The sequence below is a fragment of the Oncorhynchus masou genome, chromosome 5 (genome assembly GCF_036934945.1).
Source record: "Oncorhynchus masou masou isolate Uvic2021 chromosome 5, UVic_Omas_1.1, whole genome shotgun sequence".
NCBI classification, from domain to species: Eukaryota; Metazoa; Chordata; class Actinopteri; order Salmoniformes; family Salmonidae; genus Oncorhynchus; species Oncorhynchus masou.
Window position 1 is genome coordinate 60,023,011 of NC_088216.1, and position 24,258 is coordinate 60,047,268.

The following is a 24,258-nucleotide window of genomic DNA, read 5'->3' on the forward strand; positions in this document are numbered from 1 at the left end:
ATCAGTAACACACTACGCCGCCAGGGACTCAAATCCTGCAGTGCCAGACGTGTCCCCCTGCTTAAGCCAGTACATGTCCAGGCCCGTCTGAAGTTTGCTAGAGAGCATTTGGATGATCCAGTAGAAGATTGGGAGAATGTCATATGGTCAGATCAAACCAAAATATAACCTTTTGGTAAAAACTCAACTCGTCGTGTTTGGAGGACAAAGAATGCTGAGTTGCATCCAAAGCACACCATACCTACTGTGAAGCATGGGGGTGGAAACTTCATGCATTGGGCGTTTTTCTGCAAAGGGACCAGGATGACTGATCCGTGTAAAGGAAAGATTGAATGGGGCCATGTATCGTGAGATTTTGAGTGAAAATCTCCTTCCATCAGCAAGGGCATTGAAGATGAAACGTGGCTGGGTCTTTCAGCATGACAATGATCCCAAACACACCGCCCGGGCAACGAAAGAGTGGCTCCGTAAGAAGCATTTCAAAGTCGTGGAGTGGCCTAGCCAGTCTCCAGATCTCAACCCCATAGAAAATCTGTGGAGGGAGTTGAACGTCCGTGTTGCCCAGCAACAACCCCAAAACATCACTGCTCTAGAGGAGATCTGCATTGAGGAATGGGCCAAAATGCCAGCAACAGTGTGTGAAAACCTTGTGAAGACTTACAGAAAACGTTTGACCTCTGTGATTGCCAACAAAGGGTATATAACAAAGTATTGAGATAAACTTTTGTTATTGACCAAATACTTATTTTCCACCATAATTTGCAAATAAATTCATTAAAAATCCTACAATGTGATTTTCTGGATTTTTTCTCTCTCATTTTGTCTGTCATAGTTGAAGTGTACCTATGATGAAAATTACAGGCCTCCCTCATCTTTTTAAGTGGGAGAACTTGCACAATTGGTGGCTGACTAAATACTTTTTTGCCCCACTGTATATATATATATATATATACCCTGTACACATCATGCATCTGTACTGGAATAGTATACATCTACTCTTTTTGGCTGCATATTCTATAACTAATGTGAAAATAACATCTTAAAGTTAATTGAATGGAATGTTTGCAGTAGACCACAGTCACAACACAGCTCCATGTCCTGAGGGCTGCTGCAGTGTCTCTGCTGGATGTCCTGCTTGCTTTTTAGTTAGAGCTGATTTAGATCACAGAGACTAGCTGAGAGGACTCCTTTAGCTATTAAAGCACTAGAAACCTCCTGAAGCCAGAAACAGATGAAAGCCAGCCGATACCCAGCAGCACACACAAACTGGAATTGTGCACAACTTCTGCTTCTAGACCACACAGATTTGGTCCTTTGTTTGTTTTTTAAACTCAGTACGTTCGTACTTTAGAAAAGTGTTACCATGGTTTCCATGCATCTCAAAGTTACATGCGACTGTTCCTCTCAGTGCGGAACAGGTGTTGTTGGAACAATGTAGTGTGGAACCTATGCATTGTGTAGTGAGGTAAGATGACCCATGGATAATACACTCATAATATTGCTGCTAAGTTGTATCTGTTTTCCTACTTCAAAAGTTATAACCATTATGAAAATATTACACTAGATGTTAATACTACACGAGATGATAATATTACACTAGATGTTAATATTACACTAGATGTCTAGATGATATTACACTAGATGTTAATATTACACTAGATGTTAATATTACACTAGATGTTAATATTACACTAGATGTTAAGGTTAAAGCAGCATCACTGTGTGATGGAAGATAAGCAGCTTTTAGGACAGGAAAACTGCAATATGTGTGTGTGTGTGTGTGATATATCAGTGATGGTTACAAACATGTCATTAAATCACAGGCAAACTGTGGGATCTTCCTTCCCATGCAGGGTCACATGACAAAGGAAATCACTTGGGGTGTTAATGTATGGAGGGTCAGGAGATAAAAGTGACAGAGGAAGTGACCCAGGAACAGATCGAAGATCAGAAAATCTCCTCCAATATGAAATAAAACCTATCCAGGGAGCAATAGAGAGGAGTTGTTGATTTAGCGTCCTTCTGCCCCGATGGGAGCCATGGAGAGGGTGTCCTCCTCGTCGATGTTGTCCAGCTCCTTGGTGCGCACAGCGTGGGTGATGAGGTTGAGCTCCTCCAGCAGGGTCTCACTGCGGTATGCCACGCGGATGTCTGGGACGTTGGTGCGACGGATGTCGTTGCTCTCTGGGCCCTCTTTGCTGTATTTGGGCCCAAGCCAGTAGCTCTTTGCCTGGAGACAAGAAAGAACATCAGAGCAGAGCACTTGGCACAAAATGGCTGTGGATGAGAGGAGAGGAAGCAGATACCTTGTGGGAGAAGCCGCTCATAAGGACGCTGTTCCTGGCCAGCTCACACATGTCACAGGAGCTGAGCTTCCACACCTGTGTGGCGATGCTGTACTCCTCCATCAGAGGCTCCTGAGGACAAACACACACAAAAGACAAACAAACATTCAATGAATTGTACTGATTGACTGTACTGACTCACCATTGCAGTTGTAGTGTGAATTGTTTTGCCTCTGTGTGTGTTTGTGTATGTGTGTGTCTTGACACCACTCCCCTGTGCACTGACCTTCGTGAAGTGGAACTGTAGGGGGTCGTCAGTGGACAGAGAGACCATGAGACCTCTGGACAGATACTCAGGCAGGGGGTTGCGGTGGTAGCTGAGGAACAGGCTGTTGTTGCTCAGGGGGGACATGGCAATGCCAATCTGAGCCAGGTAGTACAGGTACTGCAGCACTGGTGCCTGGGGACATGAGGAGGAAAGAGATGCCATATGATATAGTCTATCTTATTAAATGCATAACTGCAGTATTCAAGGGGAAAGTGTCTGATTGTTCTTCTGAATTCTCTTAAATTTGCTGAAGTAACCTGGTGAGCAAAGTCCCAAAACCAAGACATCATTTAATAAATCAATCAATCAAACCTTCAGAGGTCACCTATGAACTGAACTCTACTATCTGTCTGTCGTGTTGTTGCCATGGTAGTGTGGCGTCGCTATGGGAAATGACGTGTGTGCTGACTGACCTTCCTGAGCAGCAGCCCATGGGAGATGTTCTCTGAAAGCATGAAACCCGACACCAGGTGGTGGACAGGCCCCGCCTCCCCGCAGTGAGGGCGCAGCACAAACGTGTGGAAGCCACGCCTCCTGCATGTCACAAGCAAACAAATATTAGCTTCATAAAGTATATTCATTAACAATACTTAATGTTTTCATGCGATTCAGTCATCATTTATGTTATTAAAGGTCCAATGCAGCCGTTTTTATCTCAATATCAAATCATTTCTGGGTAACAACCTCACTGTGATTATTTTCATGGTAAAAAAGAAACCAAAATAGCTTTTTAGCAAAGAGCAATTTCTCAAGCAAGAATCTTGCTAGGGCTGTCTGGGAGCGGGGAGAAGAACACTGAAAGCTAGCTGTTATTGTTATTGACAGAGAAGTTAGGAACTCTGTTTCTTATTGGTCTATTAATTAATTTACCGCCTGGTGATGTCACCAGGCAGATCAAAACTCCATCACATCAAACAAGCTGAAATTTCAGGCAGCCTTTCCAAGCTGCTCTTACAATAAAAGTGCATTATCATAATTTCCACAATTGTACAGTATTATTCCAACCTCACAGCGTGTATATATACTGAACAAAAATATAAACGCAACATGTAACAATTTGTATGATTTTACTGAGTTACAGTTCATATAAGGAAATCAGTCAATTGAAATTAATTAATTAGGACCTAATCTATGGATTTCACATGACTGGGCAGGGTTGCAGCCATGCGTGGACCTGGGAGGGCATAGGCCCACCCACTGGGGAGCCAGGCCCAGCCATTTAGAATTACTTTTTCCCCACAAAAAGGCTTTATTACAGACAGAAATACTCCACAGTTTCATCTTCTGTCCGGGTGGCTGGTCTCAGACGATCCCGCTGGAGAAGAAGCCGGATGTGGAGGTCCCTGGCTGACCTCCTCTGCGGTTGTGAGGCCGGTTGGGCGTACTGCCAAATTCTTCAAAACGACGTTGGAGGCGGCTTATGGTAGGGAAATGAACATTACATTCTCTGGCTAAAGCTCCGGTTTGTTCAGCTTCTTGATATGCCACACCTGTCAGGTGGATGGATTATCTTGGCAAAGGAGAACATCTCACTAACAGGGATGTAACCAAATTTGTGCACAAAATTTGAGAGAAATAAGCTTTTTTTTTTCTTTTGAAAGAAAAACACTTTTTTTTGTTCATTAAAATAACATCAAATTGATCAGAAATACAGTGTAGACATTGTTAATGTTGTAAATGACTATTGTAACTGGAAACGGCAGATTTTTTATGGAATATCTACATAGGCGTACAGGGGCCAATTATCAAGGGACATCAGAGACTGTAACGTTCTTTGCTTCATGGAAACATGGCTCACTCGAGAGACGCTAACGGAAGCGGTGCAGCCAGCTGGTTTCTTCACGCATCGCGCCGACAGAAACAAACATTTCTGGTAAGAAGAGGGGCGGGGGCGTATGCCTTATGATTAACGAAACTGTGGATTGATTGCAGCATTCGTGTGAAACTGAACGCGCGAACCACTGCTTTTAATCAGGGAAAGGTAACCGGAAACATGACCGAATACAAACAGTGTAGCTATTCCCTCCGCAAGGCAATCAAACAAGCTAAGCGTCAGTATAGAGACAAAGTAGAGTCACAATTCAACGGCTCAGACACAAGAGGTATGTGGCTGGGTCTACAGTCAATCACGGACATACCCCAAGCGACTTACAGCTGTAATCGCAGCAAAAGGTAGCGCTACAAAGTAATAACTTAAGGGGGCTGAATAATTTTGCACGCCCAATTTTTCAGTTTTTGATTTGTTAAAAAAGTTTGAAATATCCAATAAATGTCGTTCCACTTCATGATTGTGTCCCACTTGTTGTTGATTCTTCACAAAAAAATACAGTTTTATATCTTTATGTTTGAAGCCTGAAATGTGGCAAAAGGTCGCAAAGTTCAAGGGGGCCGAATACTTTCGCAAGGCACTGTATATACTGTACCCTATATCATCTACTGCATCTTTATGTAATACATGTATCACTAGCCACTTTAAGCTATGCCACTTTGTTTACATACCCTACATTACTCATCTCATATGTATATACTGTACTCGATACCATCTACTGCATCTTGCCTATGCCATTCTGTACCATCACTCATTCATATATCTTTATGTACATATTCTTTATCCCTTTACACTTGTGTGTATAAGGTAGTAGTTTTGGAATTGTTAGGTTAGATTACTTGTTGGTTATTACGGCATTGTTGGAACCTAGAAGCACAAGCATTCCGCTACACTCGCATTAACATCTGCTAACCATGTGTATGTGACAAATAAATTTGATTTGAACATCCATCACTCCTGTGTTCCAATGGCACGTTGTGTTAGCTAATCCAAGTTTATCATTTTAAAAGGCTAATTGATCATTAGAAATTAGATTTGATTTGATTTGATCATTAGAAAACCCTTTTGCAATTATGTTAGCACAGCTGAAAACTGTTGTCCTCATTAAAGAAGCAATAAAACTGGCCTTGAGACTAGTTGAGTATCTGGAGCATCAGCATTTGTGGGTTCGATTACAGGCTAAAAATGGCCAGAAACAAAGACCTTTCTTCTGAAACTCGTCAGTCTATTCTTGTTCTGAGAAATGAAGGCTATTCCATGCGAGAAATTGCCAAGAAACTGAAGATCTGGTACAACGCTGTGTACTACTCCCTTCACAGAACAGCGCAAACTGGCACTAACCAGAATAGAAAGAGGAGTAGGAGGACCCGGTGCAGAACTGAGCAAGAGGACAAGTACATTAGTGTCTAGTTTAAGAAACAGAAGCTTCACAAGTCCTCAACTGGCAGCTTCATTAAATAGTACTCGCAAAACATCAGTCTCAACGTCTACAGTGAAGTGGCGAATCCGGGATGCTGGCCTTCTAGGCAGAGTTCCTCTTTTGCCCATCTTAATCTTTTATTTTTGTTTGCCAGTCTGAGATATGGCTTTTTCTTTGCAACTCTGCCTACAAGGCCAGCATCCTTGGATTAGCTAACACAACGTGCCATTGGAACACAGGAGTGATGGTTGCTGATAATGGACCTCTGTACGCCTTTGTAGATATTCCATAAAAAAATCAGCCGTTTCCAGCTACAATAGTCATTTACAACATTAACAACGTCTATACTGTATTTCTGATCAATTAGATGTTATTTTAATTGACAAAACAAGGATATTTCTAAGTGATCCCAAACTTTTGAACTGTAGTGTATATATAAAACACATGAAAATCTAGTTTGACTGCACTTGGCCTTTATTTATTTTTTATAGTCGTCTTTGTGCTGAGGTTCGTTAAGCAGCCTGGTACCTGCGCAGGTGGTTGAGCACGGCCATATTGGCGTAGGTGTAGTAGAGGTAGTAGGAGTAGGGAGGGTTGTCCTCCTCTGTCCAGTCGGCTGGCAGGGGGCTGTCCATGTTGAAGATGTGGTGCTCCGGCTTGGACTCGTCATCCACACTGTCAAAGCCCACCACCTGACAACATACAGTTATACAACAATAAGTTACGGTAAAACAGTACCTGGAGTGTATGAATGAGGTGGGGCCCTAAGTTCTTTCTGACCGGAAGAAAATGCATCTCAAGCGTCTGGATATGTTAGGTGTAGGGAAAGGGAGTACTTTGTTGACTGTAGTGCTGTGTGAATGACTCACATGCTGGAGGAAGAGGTGCAGCTCAGGGTGGCTGCGGGGGTTAATGGTGACCTCAAACAGAGGCATGAAGATGTTCTCCATCATCTCCTGGAAGTTAGCCAGCTGCTTCTTGGTGCGGTACACATCACTGCAGTCAGAGGAGGGTTAATCATATGGAAGATTATTATCATTCACATTCATTCATAGTATTCATTCAAAGATAATACATGTCACAAATACAAGGAGAGGTTTACATCCAAGAAAAGCTGATAAAAGGTAGATATGTATAACTGCTTTGTTGATGCTGTCGTAGGTAGGGGTACTACTCACAAAAGGCGGGGCACTTGGATGAGCCAGCGCACGTTGTCAGAGTAGACTTGGTGTTTGACGGCCCACTGGGCCAGCTTGTCCCATTCGTCCCGGGAGCGGCCGTAGATGGACAGACGCAGCTCCACATTCTGGTACTTACTCTCCTCTAGGTCAGCCATCACCTCCTGATGGAACACCAACAACGCATTAGAGACATCAATATCATTGTATTAATGTCTGTGAATTAAGAGTTCAAGGCCACATTTTCTCTTAATATCAATGTGCATAACTATGTGGGGTGAACTAACACAAACACCACTGTTTGTATGGCTGTTTAAGGTAGCATGGGATGGTTTCAGACCTTGATCATGTGGCCAAAGTATTTGCCCTCAATGTGGTTGTCTGTCTTGATGAAGATCTCTCTCAGGATGGATTCTCCGATGGGGTTGTATTTGGCATTGAACTTGTCGAAGCGATGGAACGTGTTGCGGTCCTGAGAGTAGACAGGTGACACTTACGATGCCATTCTTTTTCCCCCAATTCTCCTACCCCTCCCACTTTAAACAATTATCCTACCCCTCCCTCTTTAAACAATTCTCCTACCCCTCCCTCTCTAACAATTCTCTTTTCCCATCCCCTCTCCCCCTGCTCCTCACCGCGTGCATGTCCAGTGTGTCCACACTCAGGTCAAAGGCAGTCAGGTTCATGCTCTCAAACACCTCCATGAGGGTCTGTCCCCGCCCGTGCTCCATGTGGACTATCTCCCCAGGGTACTTCTTCATGGCTCGCTTGATAAAGCGCAGCAGGTGCTTCTGGTTCATACAAGATGAGGCATGGATGTGGGTGTCCACCTGGGGGCAAAGGGAGAGACAGGGTCAACAACAATGAGATGTTGAGGATGGATGCCAGAAAGACAAAACAGAAAGCCTGAGTTAGTTAGCACTTAGCAGTGGTGTATCTTCATTGGTCACTACACCAAGGAAAAAGTGGGAGACTACTTCCAGATATATTTCACTCCAATGTGGAGTGACTAACTGATATTGAACACTTTGCAGGTTTTATAGAGATGTTGTAGATCAAGAAGCTGTTGGATGCTGTAGTGTTGTGAACGGTTGTTGTGTCAGTGTTGTTGTGTGTCACCTTGCGGATGTTGTAGAAGTCGCGGTGAGGAACCTTCTTCTGGGCTGCCAGCTCCTTCATCTCGTTCAGCAGGATGTGCATCTGGAACTTAGAGCTCAGGTATTGCAGCCGGCGGTAGCAGAAAGACTTTCTGCACACACACACACACACACACACACACACACACACACACACACACACACACACACACACACACACACACACACACACACACACACACACACACACACACACACACACACACACACACACACACACACACACACACACACACACACACACACACACATATATATGTCTCACTCTTGACATGTGTACACAGAATTTGCACAGTTTTGACATACACAGAGTACTAATGAGACAACAGATGTGACTAATGTTAACTGTAAGGCCAGTAACCAGTAACACTCACACTGGTCCGTTAATGATGAGAGCCATCATGACATTCATGTCAGCGATGTACTCCTTCAGGTCTGGGTAAGGCAGGTCCAACTCTGTACTCCTGGAAATGAGGATGGAGAATTTCGGTTACACACTCTCTCTTACACACACGTAGAAGCAGACTAGCCCATCACACACTTTACACCAAAAACTGAAAACAAGCAGACTCAAACACAAACTCACTTCTCCATGGGGCTCTTCTTGGTGTAGACATGCATGACCCCATCCACCATCTTACAGCTGTACCCTGTGTCTGCAGGCATGTTCTTGGTGTCCTGGTTTTCATAGGGGTGAGTCTCTGAGACAGGGGGGTGGACTGGAGCATCTGTGGGAGACAGAGGGAAAGGGAGAAAAGTTCACCATACTATTATACATCACAACTTTATTTTCATTCACAATTTCACAAAGTAACTAATTTGCTAAAGAAGAAAGGGGCAGAAACCCTACAGCTATGCCCTGTGTGTCTCAGTTTGTGTCATACCAAATGTGTCAGGTGTTTGAGTATGTCAAACCTGCATCAACGGGGGTCTCAGGGATTTCCTCATAGATGCGTAGGTCCAGGGGCTTCTCTCCCAGCTCTCCCAGCTCGCGGGCAGTGGTCTTACAGAAGTTCTGAATGGACAGAGCAATGTACTTCTCCCTGATGAACAGGGCCTTTACCACACATTTAGCTGCATCCACCAGGTCTGTGAAGGGCACCTGGTCAGGGCAGAATGGTACAAGTCAGGCATTGTCTACAGTGTGGCTGAGTGGGTAACAATTTCACAATTCTAGACAACATGCTGTCCCCACTGGAGACCGGGGTTCACTACCCGGTCCAGGCTCTCATTTCTGAACTACTTCCTCTGTATATCCAACTGTCTAAATAAATAAGTCCAAGCACTACCAAACCCACCTCAATAGACTTGTTGACTGAATTGGTTTACCTTTCACAGTAAGCATGTGGCACACTGAGAGACCAACCAACTAGTACTTGGAATGAGAAACCACTGCATGATAAAACACTGATCAGGATGGACTGTGACCGGATTTATTCTATCAAGTTGTTTAGTCAGCGGCTCTCACCCCACACTTCTCCTCCCCTGATATTGAGACACGCTGGTACTCTCGCTCCATTGGTAATACTCTCTCCTTCATCCAGCCATCATCCGTCCTGTCCACACCACCCAGCTCATTCATAAACCTACAGGGAGAGAGAAGGGGTAAAGAAAAGATTAGGATAGGAGAGAGCATGGGGTTTAGGTATGACGTTTGCAAAGCACCTATGAAAATATATGAATCAATACTTTATTGGCAGGTTTAGTTGGACATATGTCTCACTTAGAGGTCGACCGATTAATTAGGGCCGATTTCAAGTTTTAATAACAATCGGTAATTGGAATTTTTGGACACCGATCATGGCCGATTACATTACAGGAAGGAGGGCAGCAAGGAGCCAAGGTAAGTTGCTAGCTAGCATTAAACGTATCTTATAAAAAACAATCAATCTTAACATAATCACTAGTTAACTACACATGGTTGATGATATTACTCGTTTATCTAGCTTGTCCTGCATTGCATATAATCGATGTGGTGCCTGCTAATTTAGAATTGAATCACAGCTTACTTCGCCAAACGGGTGATTTAACAAGTGCATTCGCGAAAAAAGCACTGTCGTTGCACCAATGTGTACCTAACCATAAACATCAATGCCTTTCTTAAAATCAGTACACAGAATTTTTTATTTTTTTTAACCTGCATATTTAGTTAAATTAAATGTTAGCAGGCAATATTAAACTAGGGAAATTGTGTCACTTCTCTTGCGTTCATTGCACGCAGAGTCAGGGTATATGCAACAGTTTGGGCCGCCTGGCTCATTGCGAACTAATTTGCCAGAATTTTACGTAATTATGACATAACATTGAATGTTGTGCAATGTAACAGCAATATTTAGACATATGGATGCCACCCATTAGATAAAATACGGAACGGTTCCGTATTTCACTGAAAGAATAAACGTTTTGTTTTCGAAATGATAGTTTCCGGATTTGACCATATTAATGACCTAAGGCTCGTATTTCTGTGTGTTATTATATTATAATTAAGTCTATGATTTGATAGAGCAGTCTGACTGAGCGGTGGTAGGCAGCAGCAGGCTTGTAAGCATTCATTCAAACAGCACTTCACTGCGTTTGCCAGGAGCTCTTCGCTTTGCTTGAAGCATTGCGCTGTTTATGACTTTAAGCCTATCAACTCCCGAGATTAGGCTAGCAATACTATAGTGCCTATTAGAACATAAAATAGTCAAAGGTATATGAAATACAAATGGTATAGAGAGAAATAGTCCTATAATAACAACAACCTAAAACTTCTTAACTGGGAATATTGAAGACTCATGTTAAAAGGAACCACCAGCTTTCATTTGTTCTCATATTCTGAGCAAGGAACTTAAATGTTAGCTTTTTTACATGGCACATATTGCACTTTTACTTTATTCTCCAACACTTTGTTTTGCATTATTTAAACCAAATTGAACATGTTTCATTATTTATTTGAGACTAAATTGATGTTATTGATGTATTATATTAAGTTAAAATAAAAATGTTCATTGTTCATTCAGTATTGTTGTAATTGTCATTATTACAAATATATATTATAAAAATCTGTATCTGCTTTTTTTGGTCCTGGAAATAAATCGGTATCGGAGTTGAAAAATCACAACCGGTTGACCTCTAGTCTCACTGTCTTTCTGTCTTTTTGTGTCTCTCTGTGAATTGCGCCTCAGCTGTTGAATATTTGCAGTTAGACGGAAGGATTATTTCGGTCATGAATACCAAGGCATGTCTAAGATTTGTTTTTAAGATATTTAAGATGAACATTAAAAGACAGGGCTGTACCAATGTAGTGGAACCGTGGTGCAGGATTTCCATGAGGAAAATCAGGCGCTGGACAAGTAAGAGGAAATATTTTAATTTATCTGACATTTGAGAAATGTTCTGGTCATCCATATGCATTGGGTGCGTAACCTAATAAGGCGTCCACCCACACAGCTAGCGCCATCAATAAACCAGGGATATTGGCCAAATGAGCCACATTTTCATTCCTTAAAAACAGCCTATAACAAATTATAAAAACACTATTCCTTGTGTTTCCATTTATAGCCTATTGGTTTTTAATTTCCGAAAACAATAATTGTCCTCCCCACAGTTCAGCTGTCAGAGATTTGAGCACTAAATGCATTAGGGCATTGCATGCATAGACCTACAGGGTTAGGTGTCCACTGCATGGTATTAATATAACAAATATACATAGAGTACCAGTCAAAGGTTTGGAGTCACTTACTCATTTTCTCACTTACTCAAGAGTTTTCTTTATTTTTAATATTTTCTACATTGTCAAATCAAATCAAATGTGTCACATGCGCCAAATACAACAGGTTACAGTGAAATGCTTACTTACAAGCCCTTAACCAACAATGATTTAAGAAGTTTTCAGAAAAAAAGAGAAAACAAAACTAACAAAGAATTAAACAGCAGCAGTAAAATAACAATAGCAAGGCTATATACAGGAGGTACGGAGTCAATGTGTGGGGACACCGGTTAGTTGAGGTAATTGAGGTAATATGCACATGTTGGTAGAGTTAAAGTGACTATGCATAGATAATAAACAGAAAGTAGCAGCAGCGTAAAAGAGGAGTCTGGGTAGCCTTGTTAAGAAGCCTCTTGGACCTAGACTTGGCACTCCGGTACTGCTTGCCGTGCAGTAGCAGATAGAACAGTCCATGACTAGGGTGGCTGGAGTCTTTGACAATTTTTAGGGCCTTCCTCTGACACAGCATGGTATAGAGGTCCTGGATGGCAGGGAGCTTGGCCCCAGTGATGTACTGGGCTGTACGCACTACCCTCTGAAGTGGCCAAGCAGTTGCCATACACGGTAGTGATGCAACCAGTCAGGATGCTCATGATGGTGCAGCTGTAGAACCTTTTGAGGATCTGAGGACCCATGCCAAATCTTTTCAGTCTCCTGAGGGGGAATAGGCTTTGTCGTGCCGTCTTCACTACTGTCTTAGTGTGTTTGGACCATGATAGTTTGTTGGTGATGTGGATGCCAAGGAACTTGAAGCTCTCAACCTGCTCCACTGCAGCCTCGTCGATGAGAATGGGGGCGTGCTTGGTCCTCCTTTTCCTGTAGTCCACAATCATCTCCTTTTTCTTGATCACATAGAGGGAGAGGTTGTTGTCCTGGCACCACACGGCCAGGTCTCTGACCTCCTCCCTATAGGCTGTCTCATTGTTGTTAGTGATCAGGCCTACCATTGTTGTGTCATCGGCAAACTTGATGATGGTGTTAAGAGTCGTGCCTGGCCATGCAGTCATGAGTGAACAGGGAGTACAGGAGGGGACTGAGCACGCACCTGAGGGGCCCAAGTGTTGAGGATCAGCGTGGCGGATGTGTTGTTACCTACCCTTACCACCTGGGGGCAGCCTGCCAGAAAGTCCAGGATCCAGTTGCAGAGCGAAGTGTTTTATTCCTGAGGTCCTTAGCTTAGTGATGAGCTTTGAGGGCACTATGGTGTTGAACACTGAGCTGTAGTCAAAGAATAGCATTCTCACATAGGTGTTCCTTTTGTCCAGGTGGAAAGGGCAGTATTGAGTGCAATAGAGATTGCATCATCTGTGGATCTGTATGCAAATTGGAGTGGTCCTTGGGTTTCTTGGATAATGGTGTTCATGTGAGCCATGACCAGCCTTTCAAAGCACTTCATGGCTACAAAGTGTTACGGGTCGGTAGTCATTGAGAAGGTTACCTTAGTGTTTTTGGGCACAGGGACTATGCTAGTCTGCTTGAAATATGTTGGTATTACAGACTCAGGTATAGACAGGTTAAAAATGTCAGTGAGACACTTGCCAGTTCGTCAGCGCATGCTCGGACTACACGTCCTGGTAATCCATGTTGACCTGTTTAAAGGTCTTACTCACATCGGCTAAGGAGAGTGTGATCACACAGTCGTCCGGAACAGCTGATGCTCTCATGCATGGTTCAGTGTTACTTGGATCGAAGCGAGCACAGAAGTAATTTAGCTTGTCTGGTAGGCTCGTGTCACTGGGGAGCTCGCGGCTGTGCTTCCCTTTGTAGTTTGTACTAGTTTGTAAGCTCTGCCACATCCGATGAGCATTGGAGGCGGTGTAGTACAATTCAATCTTAGTCCTGTATTGACGCTTTACCTGTTTGATGGTTTGTCGGCGGACATGGCGGGATTTCTTATAAGCTTCCTGGTTAGAGAATAATTGTAGAATAATAGTGAAGACATCAAAACTATGAAATAACACATATGGAATCAAAAAAGTGTTAAACAAATCAAAACATATTTTACATTTGAGATTCTTCAAAGTAGCCACCCTTTGCCTTGATGACAGCTTTGCATACTCTTGGCATTCTCTCAACCAGCTTCATGAGGTTGTCACCTGAAATGCATTTCAATATACAGGTGTGCCTTGTTAAAAGTTAATTTGTGGAATTTCTTTCCTTCTGAATGCTTTTGAGCCAATTGTGTTGTGTCAAGGCAGGGTTGGTACTCAGAAGATAGCCCTATTTGGTAAAAGACCTAGTCGATATTATGGCAAGAACAGCTCAAATAAGCAAAGAGAAACGACAGTCCATCATTTACTTTAAGACATGAAGGTCAGTCAATCCGGAAAATGTCAAGAACTTTGAAAGTTTCTTCAAATGCAGTCTCAAAAACCATCAAGTGCTATGATGTAACTAGCTCTCAAGAGGATCGCCATTGAAAATGAAAATCCAGAGTTACCTCTGCTGCAGAGGATGAATTCATCAGAATTAACTGCACCTCAGATTGCCACCCAAATAAATGCTTCAAAGGGTTCAAGTAACAGACACATCTCAACATTAACTGTTCAGAGGAGACTGCATGAATCAGGACTTCATGGTCAAAATGCTGCAAAGAAACCACTACTAAAGGACACCAATAAGAAGAGACTTGCTTGGGCCAAGAAACACGAGCAATGGACAGTAGACCGGTGAAAATCTGTCCTTGAGTCCAAATGTGACCAATGTCTTTGTGAGACACAGAGTAGGTGAAAACCCTAGATAGTCTATGCATGTGTGGTTCCCACAGTGACTGGTGACACTGTCTGTGATATATTTAGAAATCAAGGCACACTTAACCATCATGGCTACCAAAGCATTCTGCAGCAATACACCATCCCATCTGGTTTGCGCTTAGTAAGATTGTCATTTGTTTTTCAACAGGACAATTAGATTTTCATTTTTAAACCTTTATTTAACTAGGCAAGTCAGTTAAGAACAAATTCTTATTTTCAATGACAGCCTAGGAACAGTGGGTTAACTGCCTTGTTCAGGGGCAGAACGACAGCATGGAGATTAATCTTGCAACCTTTTGGCTACTAGTCCAAAGCTCTAACCACTAGGCTGCCTGCCACCCCAATGCCCCAACACACCTCCAAGGGTGTTTTACGCAGCATCACTCAATAGAATTTTGAAAGATTACCTTCTAAAGTAATTTGCAGTACTTTATTAAAGTGTAACAGACTACTGAGATGTTATTGAAGAAATAAGTTGTTTCATGATCTTTTTGGACTGAATATCAGCCCTGCACCTCTATAACACTGCATCTCAGTGCAAGAGTCTCAGTGCTACAGTACCTGGTTTGAATCCAGGCTGCATCACATCCAGCCTTGATTGGGAGTCCCATAGGGCGGCGAACAATTGGCACAGCCTCGTCCGGAGTAGGCCGTCATTGTAAATAAGAATTTGTTCTAAACTGACTTGCCTAGTCAAATAAAGGTTAAATAAATAAAATGACTCAACATCACCTGTGATGACTATACATCATCAGTAGGGGGCAGCACACAGGGAACTCATATTTTGCTAATGGAGATAGAGTGGAACATTCTCAATATATAAAAAAATGATACATTTAAAATTAAACTCTTCAGCAAATGAGCGCCAAGGACTGTACATACGTACAGGTAAACACTTGGCCTTATGCATTCACAAGATTGTTAGGAATAGGCAAAAGATAGAGAGAGAGAGACTGAAAGTATAGCTCACTCACTCTAGGTCGGCAGCGCTGTCAATTTTCATGAACTCCTGTTTGATGCGGAGCAGGATCTCTGGCTCAAGCCTGGCGTGGTGCAGAGTGCATGGCGGAAAGGCCAGGTCAGAGGGGTACAGGTAAGACAAAGCACAAGGTAGGGGGAGAGGGGGGAGGGGGGGGCACATACACACATTTAAACACACAAGCACAGAAAGAAAGACAGAGAGGATGCAAATACAGTTACACATACAAAACACACAAGAGAACAACAGTAACGCACATGACACACACAAAGGGGATCAGGGTGTGAAGGGTGATCAGATGAAATGGGACAAACAGAGAAACATGATCAGTTAGCAGTGGAACAGACAGTATACCTTGGTCACATGACCCTGCTGCGGTGAGTGGAGCAAGGATTCCTAAGTGTGTCAGATCCCCCCTGAGAATGGCTCAGTGGAATAGGCCATCACACCCCATTAACCCAGACAGAACCCCCCCCCCCCCCTCTCCTGTGGGTGGAACAGGCTGGAACACCAGGATGTGAATGCTACTGACTGACTCCTTTAGCTGTTTACTTATGTTAGTCAGCTGGCCTGCTTAAAAGCGACATGATGGAAGCTGTTGAGGGTGCTTGTGTGCCTGTGGGTATATGGAGGGTGTTTGGGTGTGTACGGGGGAGTTGTGTTGGTGTGTATGTGAGTGTGCATGTCTGCTGCTGTGTGTGTCCCTACTTGATGTCCTGGCTGATCTGCCTCTCCAGGCGTTGGCGTCTCTCCTCCAGCTGCTCAATGGGGCTGTCCTCAGGGAACTCATAAGGAGCGGTGCGCATCTCACTCTCCGTCAGGCTACGAGTGAACAGCTCCTGAGAGATACACAGAGAGTCAAATAAACATTAGAACACACACACATTACACACACAGGAAGAGTTTACTTAACATTACAATACACAAACTTACATAAACATCATGAACATTTAACCCCGACACAAACATCCAACACATGCAGTCGCACGCAAACACACACGCACACGCGCACACACACACACGCACACACACACACACACACACACACACACACACACACACACACACACACACACACACACACACACACACACACACACACACACACACACGCACGCACACACGCACGCACGCACGCACGCACGCACAAGTATTTGGAAAGTGCTTGACAGTGGTGGAAAAAGTACTCAATTGTCATACTTTAGTAAAAGGAAAGATACCTTAATAGAAAATGACTCAAGTAAAAGTAAATGACACCCAGTAAAACCCTAAAAGTATTCGGTTTTAAATATACTTAAGTATCAAAAGGAAATGCAATAGTAAAAGTACAAATAACTTAAAATTCAAACCAGACAGCACCATTTTCTTGTTTTTCAAAATCACGGATAGCCAGCGGCACACTCCAACACTCAGACATAATTTACGAACGAAGCATGTGTTTAGTAAGTCCGCCAGATCAGAGCCAGTAGGGATGACCAGGGATGTTCTCTTGATAAGTGTGTGAATTGCACCATTTTCCTGTCCTGCTAAGATTTCAAAATGTAATGAATACTTTTGGGTGTTGGGGAAAATGTATGGAGTAAAAAGTACATCATTTTCTTTAGGAATGTAGTTAAGTAAACGTTGTCAAAAATATACAGTGGAGCAAAAAATGATTTAGTCAGCCACCAATTGTGCAAGTTCTCCCACTTAAAAAGATGAGAGAGGCCTGTAATTTTCATCATAGGTAAACTTCAACTATGACAGACAAAATGAGAAGAAAAAAAATCCAGAAAATCACATTGTAGGATTTTTAATGAATTTATTTGCAAATTATGGTGGAAAATAAGTGTTTGGTCACCTACAAACAAGTAAGATTTCTGGCTCTCACAGACCTGTACCTTCATCTTTAAGAGGCTCCTCTGTCCTCCACTCGTTACCTGTATTAATGGCACCTGTTTGAACTTGTTATCAGTATAAAAGACACCTGTCCACAACCTCAAACAGTCACACTCCAAACTCCACTATGGCCAAGACCAAAGAGCTGTCAAAGGACTTTTGTAAACTTTTGTTATTGACCAAATACATATTTTCCACCATAATTTGCAAATAAATTAATAAAAAATCCTACAATGTGATTTTTTTCCTTATTTTGTCTGTCATAGTTCAAGTGTACCGATGATGAAAATTACAGGCCTCTCTCATCTTTTTAAGTGGGAGAACTTGCACAATTGGTGGCTGACTAAATACTTTTTGCCCCACTGTAAATACTAAAGTAAAGTACAGATACACCAAAAAACTACTTAAGTAGTACTTCAAAGTATTTTTACTGAAGTACTTTACACCACTGTTGACAACACTGTGTCACTGTGCTCTCACCTCAGCGATCTCCTTGTACTTTCCGTCCATGGATGTACGCAGGTTGATGGGGAAGTGTTTGAGTGTGTGACTGATGGGTGTCCCAGGGAGGGAGCGCTGAGGATTCAGGGGCTTGGCCTGCCCTGCTACACCACGCAGATCTAGATGGAGGGAGAGCGGTGGAGAGGAAGATCGAGAGAGAGAGAGGCAGTGTTAAACAACATTTAATAAACATTCCAAAAAAGACAACAAAAAATAAAAGTTAAACAACAGGGAGGGAGAGGCAGACGGAGTGAGTTGTTATTGCATGGATTTGCAACATTTAAACACTGTCTGATATTTCACAGCCACAACTCTTGTGCCATCACCTCCAACATGGGACTACACTAGTATACTCCACTCCGGCCCTCTTCTCTCTCAACTACAGCCTCGTCTCTCAGCAGCAGTGCTGTGCTCTGCATACAGCACAGAGGAGCTTCCTTACAGCATGACAGCTTCAGTGGTATTGTAGTCTCTCCACAGCACTGCTGGCCCTTTGAGCTGTGTCTCTGTTGACTGCCCACTGCATTGTGTGTCAGGCAGCAGCAGGAGTGGTGTCTGTGTGTGTGGCAGTAGTCTCTGTGGTATATAGCCCACCCTAAGGGTCATTCAGATGGATGCTCAATAATAAGATAAATGTTGTCAGATGCCAGACACCCGTTGCCATGGAGACCTGGTCTGGAGAGAGGGGAGGAGAGGTTGAGGGGAGGAGCACAATAACAGAACCTTCCCCTGAGACGGACGCTGCTGGGTGAGAGAGTACACACTACACTGGCAGGCAGGCAGGCAGGCAGAGAACAAAGACCCCACTGTGTATGTCCCATTGAAAACAGAGAGAGAGAGAGAGATGGGGGATTAGTAACCAAAAGATGAGCGATGAGCTCAAGAGCCACGTGATAGTTTTCTAAACTGTGTGTGTGTGTTTTCAGAGAATGCTGCTTTGGCATGATGATCCCATAAGGCCTTTATACTGGAGGGGACTCCTGAGATGCAGAGGGTTAAATTTTAAGACAGACAAGCCCTGTAAATGAGTGTGTCCCCACAGCATGCTCTGCTACGCCTAATCACCCCATGAAAGATGCCAGAGCAACTGGACTCATCACAAACACTCATGTTATTATTATATATTTTAACTTATTTTTTTTCTGTCATATGCCTTTAACTGAGGAGTGGCTTCCATCAGGCAACTCTACCATAAAAGCCTGATTGGCGGAGTGCTGCAGAGATGGTTGACCTTCTGGAAGGTTCTTCCATCTCCACAGAGAAACTCTGGAACGCTGTCAGAGTGACCATTGGACCAAGGCCCTTCTCCCCCGATTGCTCAGTTTGGCTAGCCGGCCAGCTCTGGGAAGAGTCTTGATGGTTCCAAACCTCTTCCATTAAAGAATTATGGAGGCCACTGTGTTCTTTGGGATCTTCAATGCTGCAGACAATTTTTGGTATCCTTCCCCAGATCTGTGCCTCTAAACAATCCTGTCTCAGAGCTCTACGGACAATTCCTTCGACCTCATGGCTTAGTTGCTGCTCTGACATGCACTGTCAACTGTGGGACCTCATTTAGAAAGGTGTGAGCCGCAGGTGGACTCAAGTAGAACCATCTCAAGGATGATCAATGGAAACAGGATGCACATAAGCTAAATTTCGAGTCTCATAGCAAAGGGTCTGAATACTTATGTAAGGTATATAAGGTATATATACAGTTGAAGTCGGAAGTTTACATATACTTAGGTTGGAGTCATTAAAACTCCACAAATTTCTCGTTAACAAACTAGTTTTGTAACGTCGGTTAGGACATCTACTTTGTGCATGACAAGTAACTTTTTCCAACAATTGTTTACAGACAGATTATTTCACTTATAATACACTGTATCACAATTCCAGTGGGTCAGAAGTTTAAATACACTAAGTTGACTGTGCCTTTAACCAGCTTGGAAAATTCCAGAAAATCATGCCATGGCTTTAGAAGCTTCTGACAGGCTAATTGACATCATTTGAGTCAATTGGAGGTGTACCTGTGGATGTATTTCAAGGCCTACCTTCAAACTCAGTGCCTCTTTGCTTGACATGAGAAAATCAAAATAAATTAGCCAAGACCTCAGAAAAAAATTTGTAGACCTCCACAAGTCTGGTTCATTCTTGGGAGCAATTTCCAAACAACTGAAGGTACCACGTTCATCTGTACAAACAATATTACGCAAGTATAAACACTATGGGACCACGCAGCCATCATACAGCTCAGGAAGGAGATGCATTCTGTCTCCTAGAGATGAACGTGCTTTGGTGTGAAAGGGCAAATCAATCCCATAACAACAGCAAAGGACCTTGTGAAGATGCTGGAGGAAATAGGTACAAAATTATCTATATACACAGTAAAACGAGTCCTATATCGACATAACCTGAAAGGCCGCTCAGTAAGAGAGAAGCCACTGCTAAAAAACCGCCATAAAAAAGCCAGACTACTGTTTGCAACTGCACATGGGGACAAAGATCATACTTTTTGGAGAAATGTCCTCTGGTCTGATGAAACAGAAATAGAACTGTTTGGCCATTATGACCATCGTTATGTTCGGAGGAAAAAGGGGGACGCTTGCAAGCCGAAGAACACCATCCCAACCGTGAAGCATGGGGGTGGCAGTATCATGTTGTGGGGGTGCTTTGCTGCAGGAGGGACTGGTGCACTACACAAAATAGAATGCATGATGAGAAGAAAAATTATGTGGCTATATTGAAGCAACATCAGTCAGGAAGTTAAAACTTGGTCGCAAATGGGTCTTCCAAATTGACAATGAGCCCAAGCATACTTCCAAAGTTGTGGCAAAATGACTTAAGGACAACAAAAGTTAAGGTATTGGAGTGGCCATCACAAAGCCCTGACCTCAATCCTATAGAAAATTTGTGGGCAGAACTGAAAAAGCGTGTGCGAGCAAGGAGGCCTAAACACCTGACTCATTTACACCAGCTCTGTCAGGAGGAATGGGCCGAAATTCACCCAATTTATTGTGGGAAGCTTGTGGAAGGCTACCCAAAATGTTTGACCCAAGTTAAACAATGTAAAGGCAATGCTGCCAAATACTAATTGAGTGTATGTAAACATCTGACCCACTGGGAACGTGATGAAAGAAATAAAATCTGAAATAAATCATTCTCTTTACTATTATTCTGACATTTCACATTCTTAAAATAAAGTGGTGATCCTAACTGACCTAAAACAGGGAATTTTTACTCAGATTAAATGTTAGGAATTGTGAAAAACTGAGTTTAAATGTCTTTGGCTAGGTGTATGTAAACTCCCGACTTCAACTGTATATTATTATATATATACTTATTATAATTTTTAAAATTACATTTGCAAAAAAATCTCAAAACTTACTTTCGCTTCGTTATTATGGGGTATTGCGTGTAGATTGGGATTTTTTTCTTTTCTTTTATCCATTTTAGAATAAGGCTGTTGTCACGACTTAAGCATGCTGATTGGCTGTGATCAGATCATTATTGCCCATATACTCTCATATTTGTCTACTCACAATATCCTCCAATATCTTACTGTGAAGGGAGTAGACTGATTGGTCGACTATTGGCAGGAGTAATGGGTTCTTTTCTGTCTTTCGGGATTGAACAAAGTTCAGCATGCTTCCATACATTTGGAAATGTCCCCTTTTCCAGTGACCAATTAAATATGTATTTCAGAGGAGCTGCAATCTGGGGAGCAGCATAGTGAAGTAAAAAATTGTCCATTAGCTCATAACATTTAGATTTGCCATTGGATAATGACTTCAATAGGTTTAACACCTCTACTAACACCAGTTTATTTTGCTCATAATATAATCATCAATCCATTGGACAATAGTTTGTTTGGAAGAATGGGTGTTTACATTATCTCTCAGTAAATTACTTTTTTTTTTAAGGCAATATCAGCTGGTTTTGTTATTGTTCTCCCATCAACCTCCACACTAGATGGGCATGATTAGATAGATGTACCAAGATAGGTGTACACTATTCCATAAATGTATTGAATCATTGTTACAATCAATAAAAGCATTTTTGTAAAATATTTTTCTTCTTACGATTTGATTTAACTGCATAATTACATAGTGTTCTATAATTATGTTAATCAATTTCTAGTTCATATTTGGCTGCTAAGACTTGCCTCACCCAGTTCATCATCAATCCATGGTGATGGACAAGCCCCAACTGTACTCTTTCTTGCTGGGCATGATGGTCCATTACCCCAGTGAGCAAATCAATAAAACATCCTGTAGCGTGATTTAAATCATCCTCTAGATAAATCAGCTCCCAGGGTACAACAGCCAAATAAAATTTTGAAACTGCTTATGATTAAATGTTTTAAAATGTCTCTTGACCACAATCCTTGGGGGTTTCTTTGTAACCTTAGTGTTCATGGTTATGGTCACAATACTATGGTCTGTCCCGCCCACTAGCATTGATCTGGCTTTTAAGCATTACAATGGTATATTACAGGAGATCAGATCAATGCACGTACAGTGCCTTGCAAAAGTATTCATCTCCCTTGGCGTTTTTCCTATTTTGTTGCATTACAACCTGCCATTTAAATGGATTTTTATTTGGATTTCATGTAATGGACATACACTAAAAAGTCAAAATTGCTGAAGTGAAATGAACAAAATTACTTGTTTCAAAAAATTATACTAAATAAAAAACGGAAAAGTGGTGTGTGCAAATCTATTCACCCCTCCTGCTATGAAGCCACTAAATAAGATCTGGTGCAACCCATTACCTTCAGAAGTCACATAATTAGTTAAATAAATCCAGCTGTGTGCAATCTAAGTGTCACATGATCTGTCACATGATCGCAGTATGTATATACATACATACATATATATATATATATATATATATATACACACACACACACACACACACACACACCTCTTCTGAAAGGCCCTAGAGTCTGCAACACCACTAAGCAAGGGGCACCACCAAGCAAGTGGCACTATAAAGGTCAAGGAGCTCTCCAAACAGGTTCTAAAAAATATATCTGAAACTTTGAACATCCCACGGAGCACCACTAAATCCATTATAAAAAATGGAAAGAATTATGGCACCACAGCAAACCTGCCAAGAGAGTTCCGACCACCAAAACTCATGGACCAGGCAAAGAGGGCATTAATCAGAGAGGCAACAAAGAGACCAAAGATAACCCTGAAGGAGCTGCAAAGCTCCACCGCGGCTATTGGAATATCTGTCCATAGGACCACTTGAAGACATACACTACACAGAGCTGGGCTTTACAGAAGAGTGTCCAGAAAAAAATAAGCAAACATGTTTGGTGTTTACCAAAAGGCATACGGGAGACTCCCCAAACATATGGAAGAAGGTACTCTGGTCAGATGAGACTAAAATTGAGCTTTTTGGCCATCAAGGAAAACGCTATGTCTGGCGCAAACCCAACACCTCTCATCACCCCAAGAACAACATCCCCACAGTGAAGCATGGTGGTGGCAGCATCATCCTGTGGAGATGTTTTTCCATCGGCAGGGACTGGGACACTGGTCAGAATTGAAGGAATGAATGATGGAGCGAAATACAGGAAAATCCTTCAGGTAAACCTGTTTCAGTCTTCCAGAGATTTGAGACTGGGACGGAGGTTCAGCAGGACAATGACCCTAAGCATACTGCTAAAGCAACACTCAAGTGATTTAAGGGGAAACAGTTAGATGTCTTTGAATGGCCTAGTCAAAGCCCAGACCTCAATCCAATTGAGAATCTGTGGTATGACTTAAAGATTGCTGTACACCAGCAGAACCCATCCAACTTAAAGGAGCTGGAGAAGTTTTGCCTTGAAGAATGGGCAAAGATCCCAGTGGCTAGATGTGCGAAGCTTATAGAGACATACCCAAAGAGACTTGCAGCTGTAATTGCTGCAAAAGGTGGCTCTACAAAGTATTGATTTTGAGGGGGTGAATAGTTATGCAAGCTCATGTTTTCAGTTTTTTGTCTTATTTCGAGTTTGTTTCACAATAAAACAATATTTTTCATCTTTAAAGTGGTAGGCATGTTGTGTAAATCAAATGATACAACCCCCGCAAAAAAATATATTTTAATTCCAGGTTGTAAGGTAACAAAATAGGAAAAATGTCAAGGGGGGTGAATACTTTCGCAAACCACTGTATCCGAACGGTGACCGAACTTAGTTGATGATCTAGTAGTGTCCTTAACCATTT

The 24,258-nt window shown here is 42.4% G+C and overlaps 1 protein-coding gene across 3 annotated transcripts in view; it reads right to left on the reverse strand.

Annotated features, from left to right (window-relative positions):
* Nucleotides 1-897: 897 nt before the first annotated feature.
* Nucleotides 898-24,258, reverse strand: part of LOC135540003 (AMP deaminase 2-like) — a 79,437-nt gene continuing 56,076 nt past the window's right edge. For all 3 annotated transcript variants that reach the window (XM_064966293.1, XM_064966295.1, XM_064966294.1), the window contains exons 2-18: nt 18,038-18,177; nt 16,388-16,518; nt 15,675-15,743; nt 9,665-9,782; nt 9,112-9,298; nt 8,783-8,924; nt 8,571-8,660; nt 8,159-8,288; nt 7,675-7,869; nt 7,380-7,511; nt 7,040-7,203; nt 6,731-6,857; nt 6,390-6,553; nt 3,027-3,147; nt 2,572-2,745; nt 2,307-2,417; nt 898-2,230 (exon numbers count right to left, since the gene is read on the reverse strand). In XM_064966293.1, the coding sequence (XP_064822365.1) occupies nt 2,012-2,230; nt 2,307-2,417; nt 2,572-2,745; nt 3,027-3,147; nt 6,390-6,553; nt 6,731-6,857; nt 7,040-7,203; nt 7,380-7,511; nt 7,675-7,869; nt 8,159-8,288; nt 8,571-8,660; nt 8,783-8,924; nt 9,112-9,298; nt 9,665-9,782; nt 15,675-15,743; nt 16,388-16,518; nt 18,038-18,177 (2,414 nt within the window). In that variant the 3' untranslated portion in view covers nt 898-2,011. The remainder of the gene's footprint in view (nt 2,231-2,306; nt 2,418-2,571; nt 2,746-3,026; nt 3,148-6,389; nt 6,554-6,730; nt 6,858-7,039; nt 7,204-7,379; nt 7,512-7,674; nt 7,870-8,158; nt 8,289-8,570; nt 8,661-8,782; nt 8,925-9,111; nt 9,299-9,664; nt 9,783-15,674; nt 15,744-16,387; nt 16,519-18,037; nt 18,178-24,258) is intronic.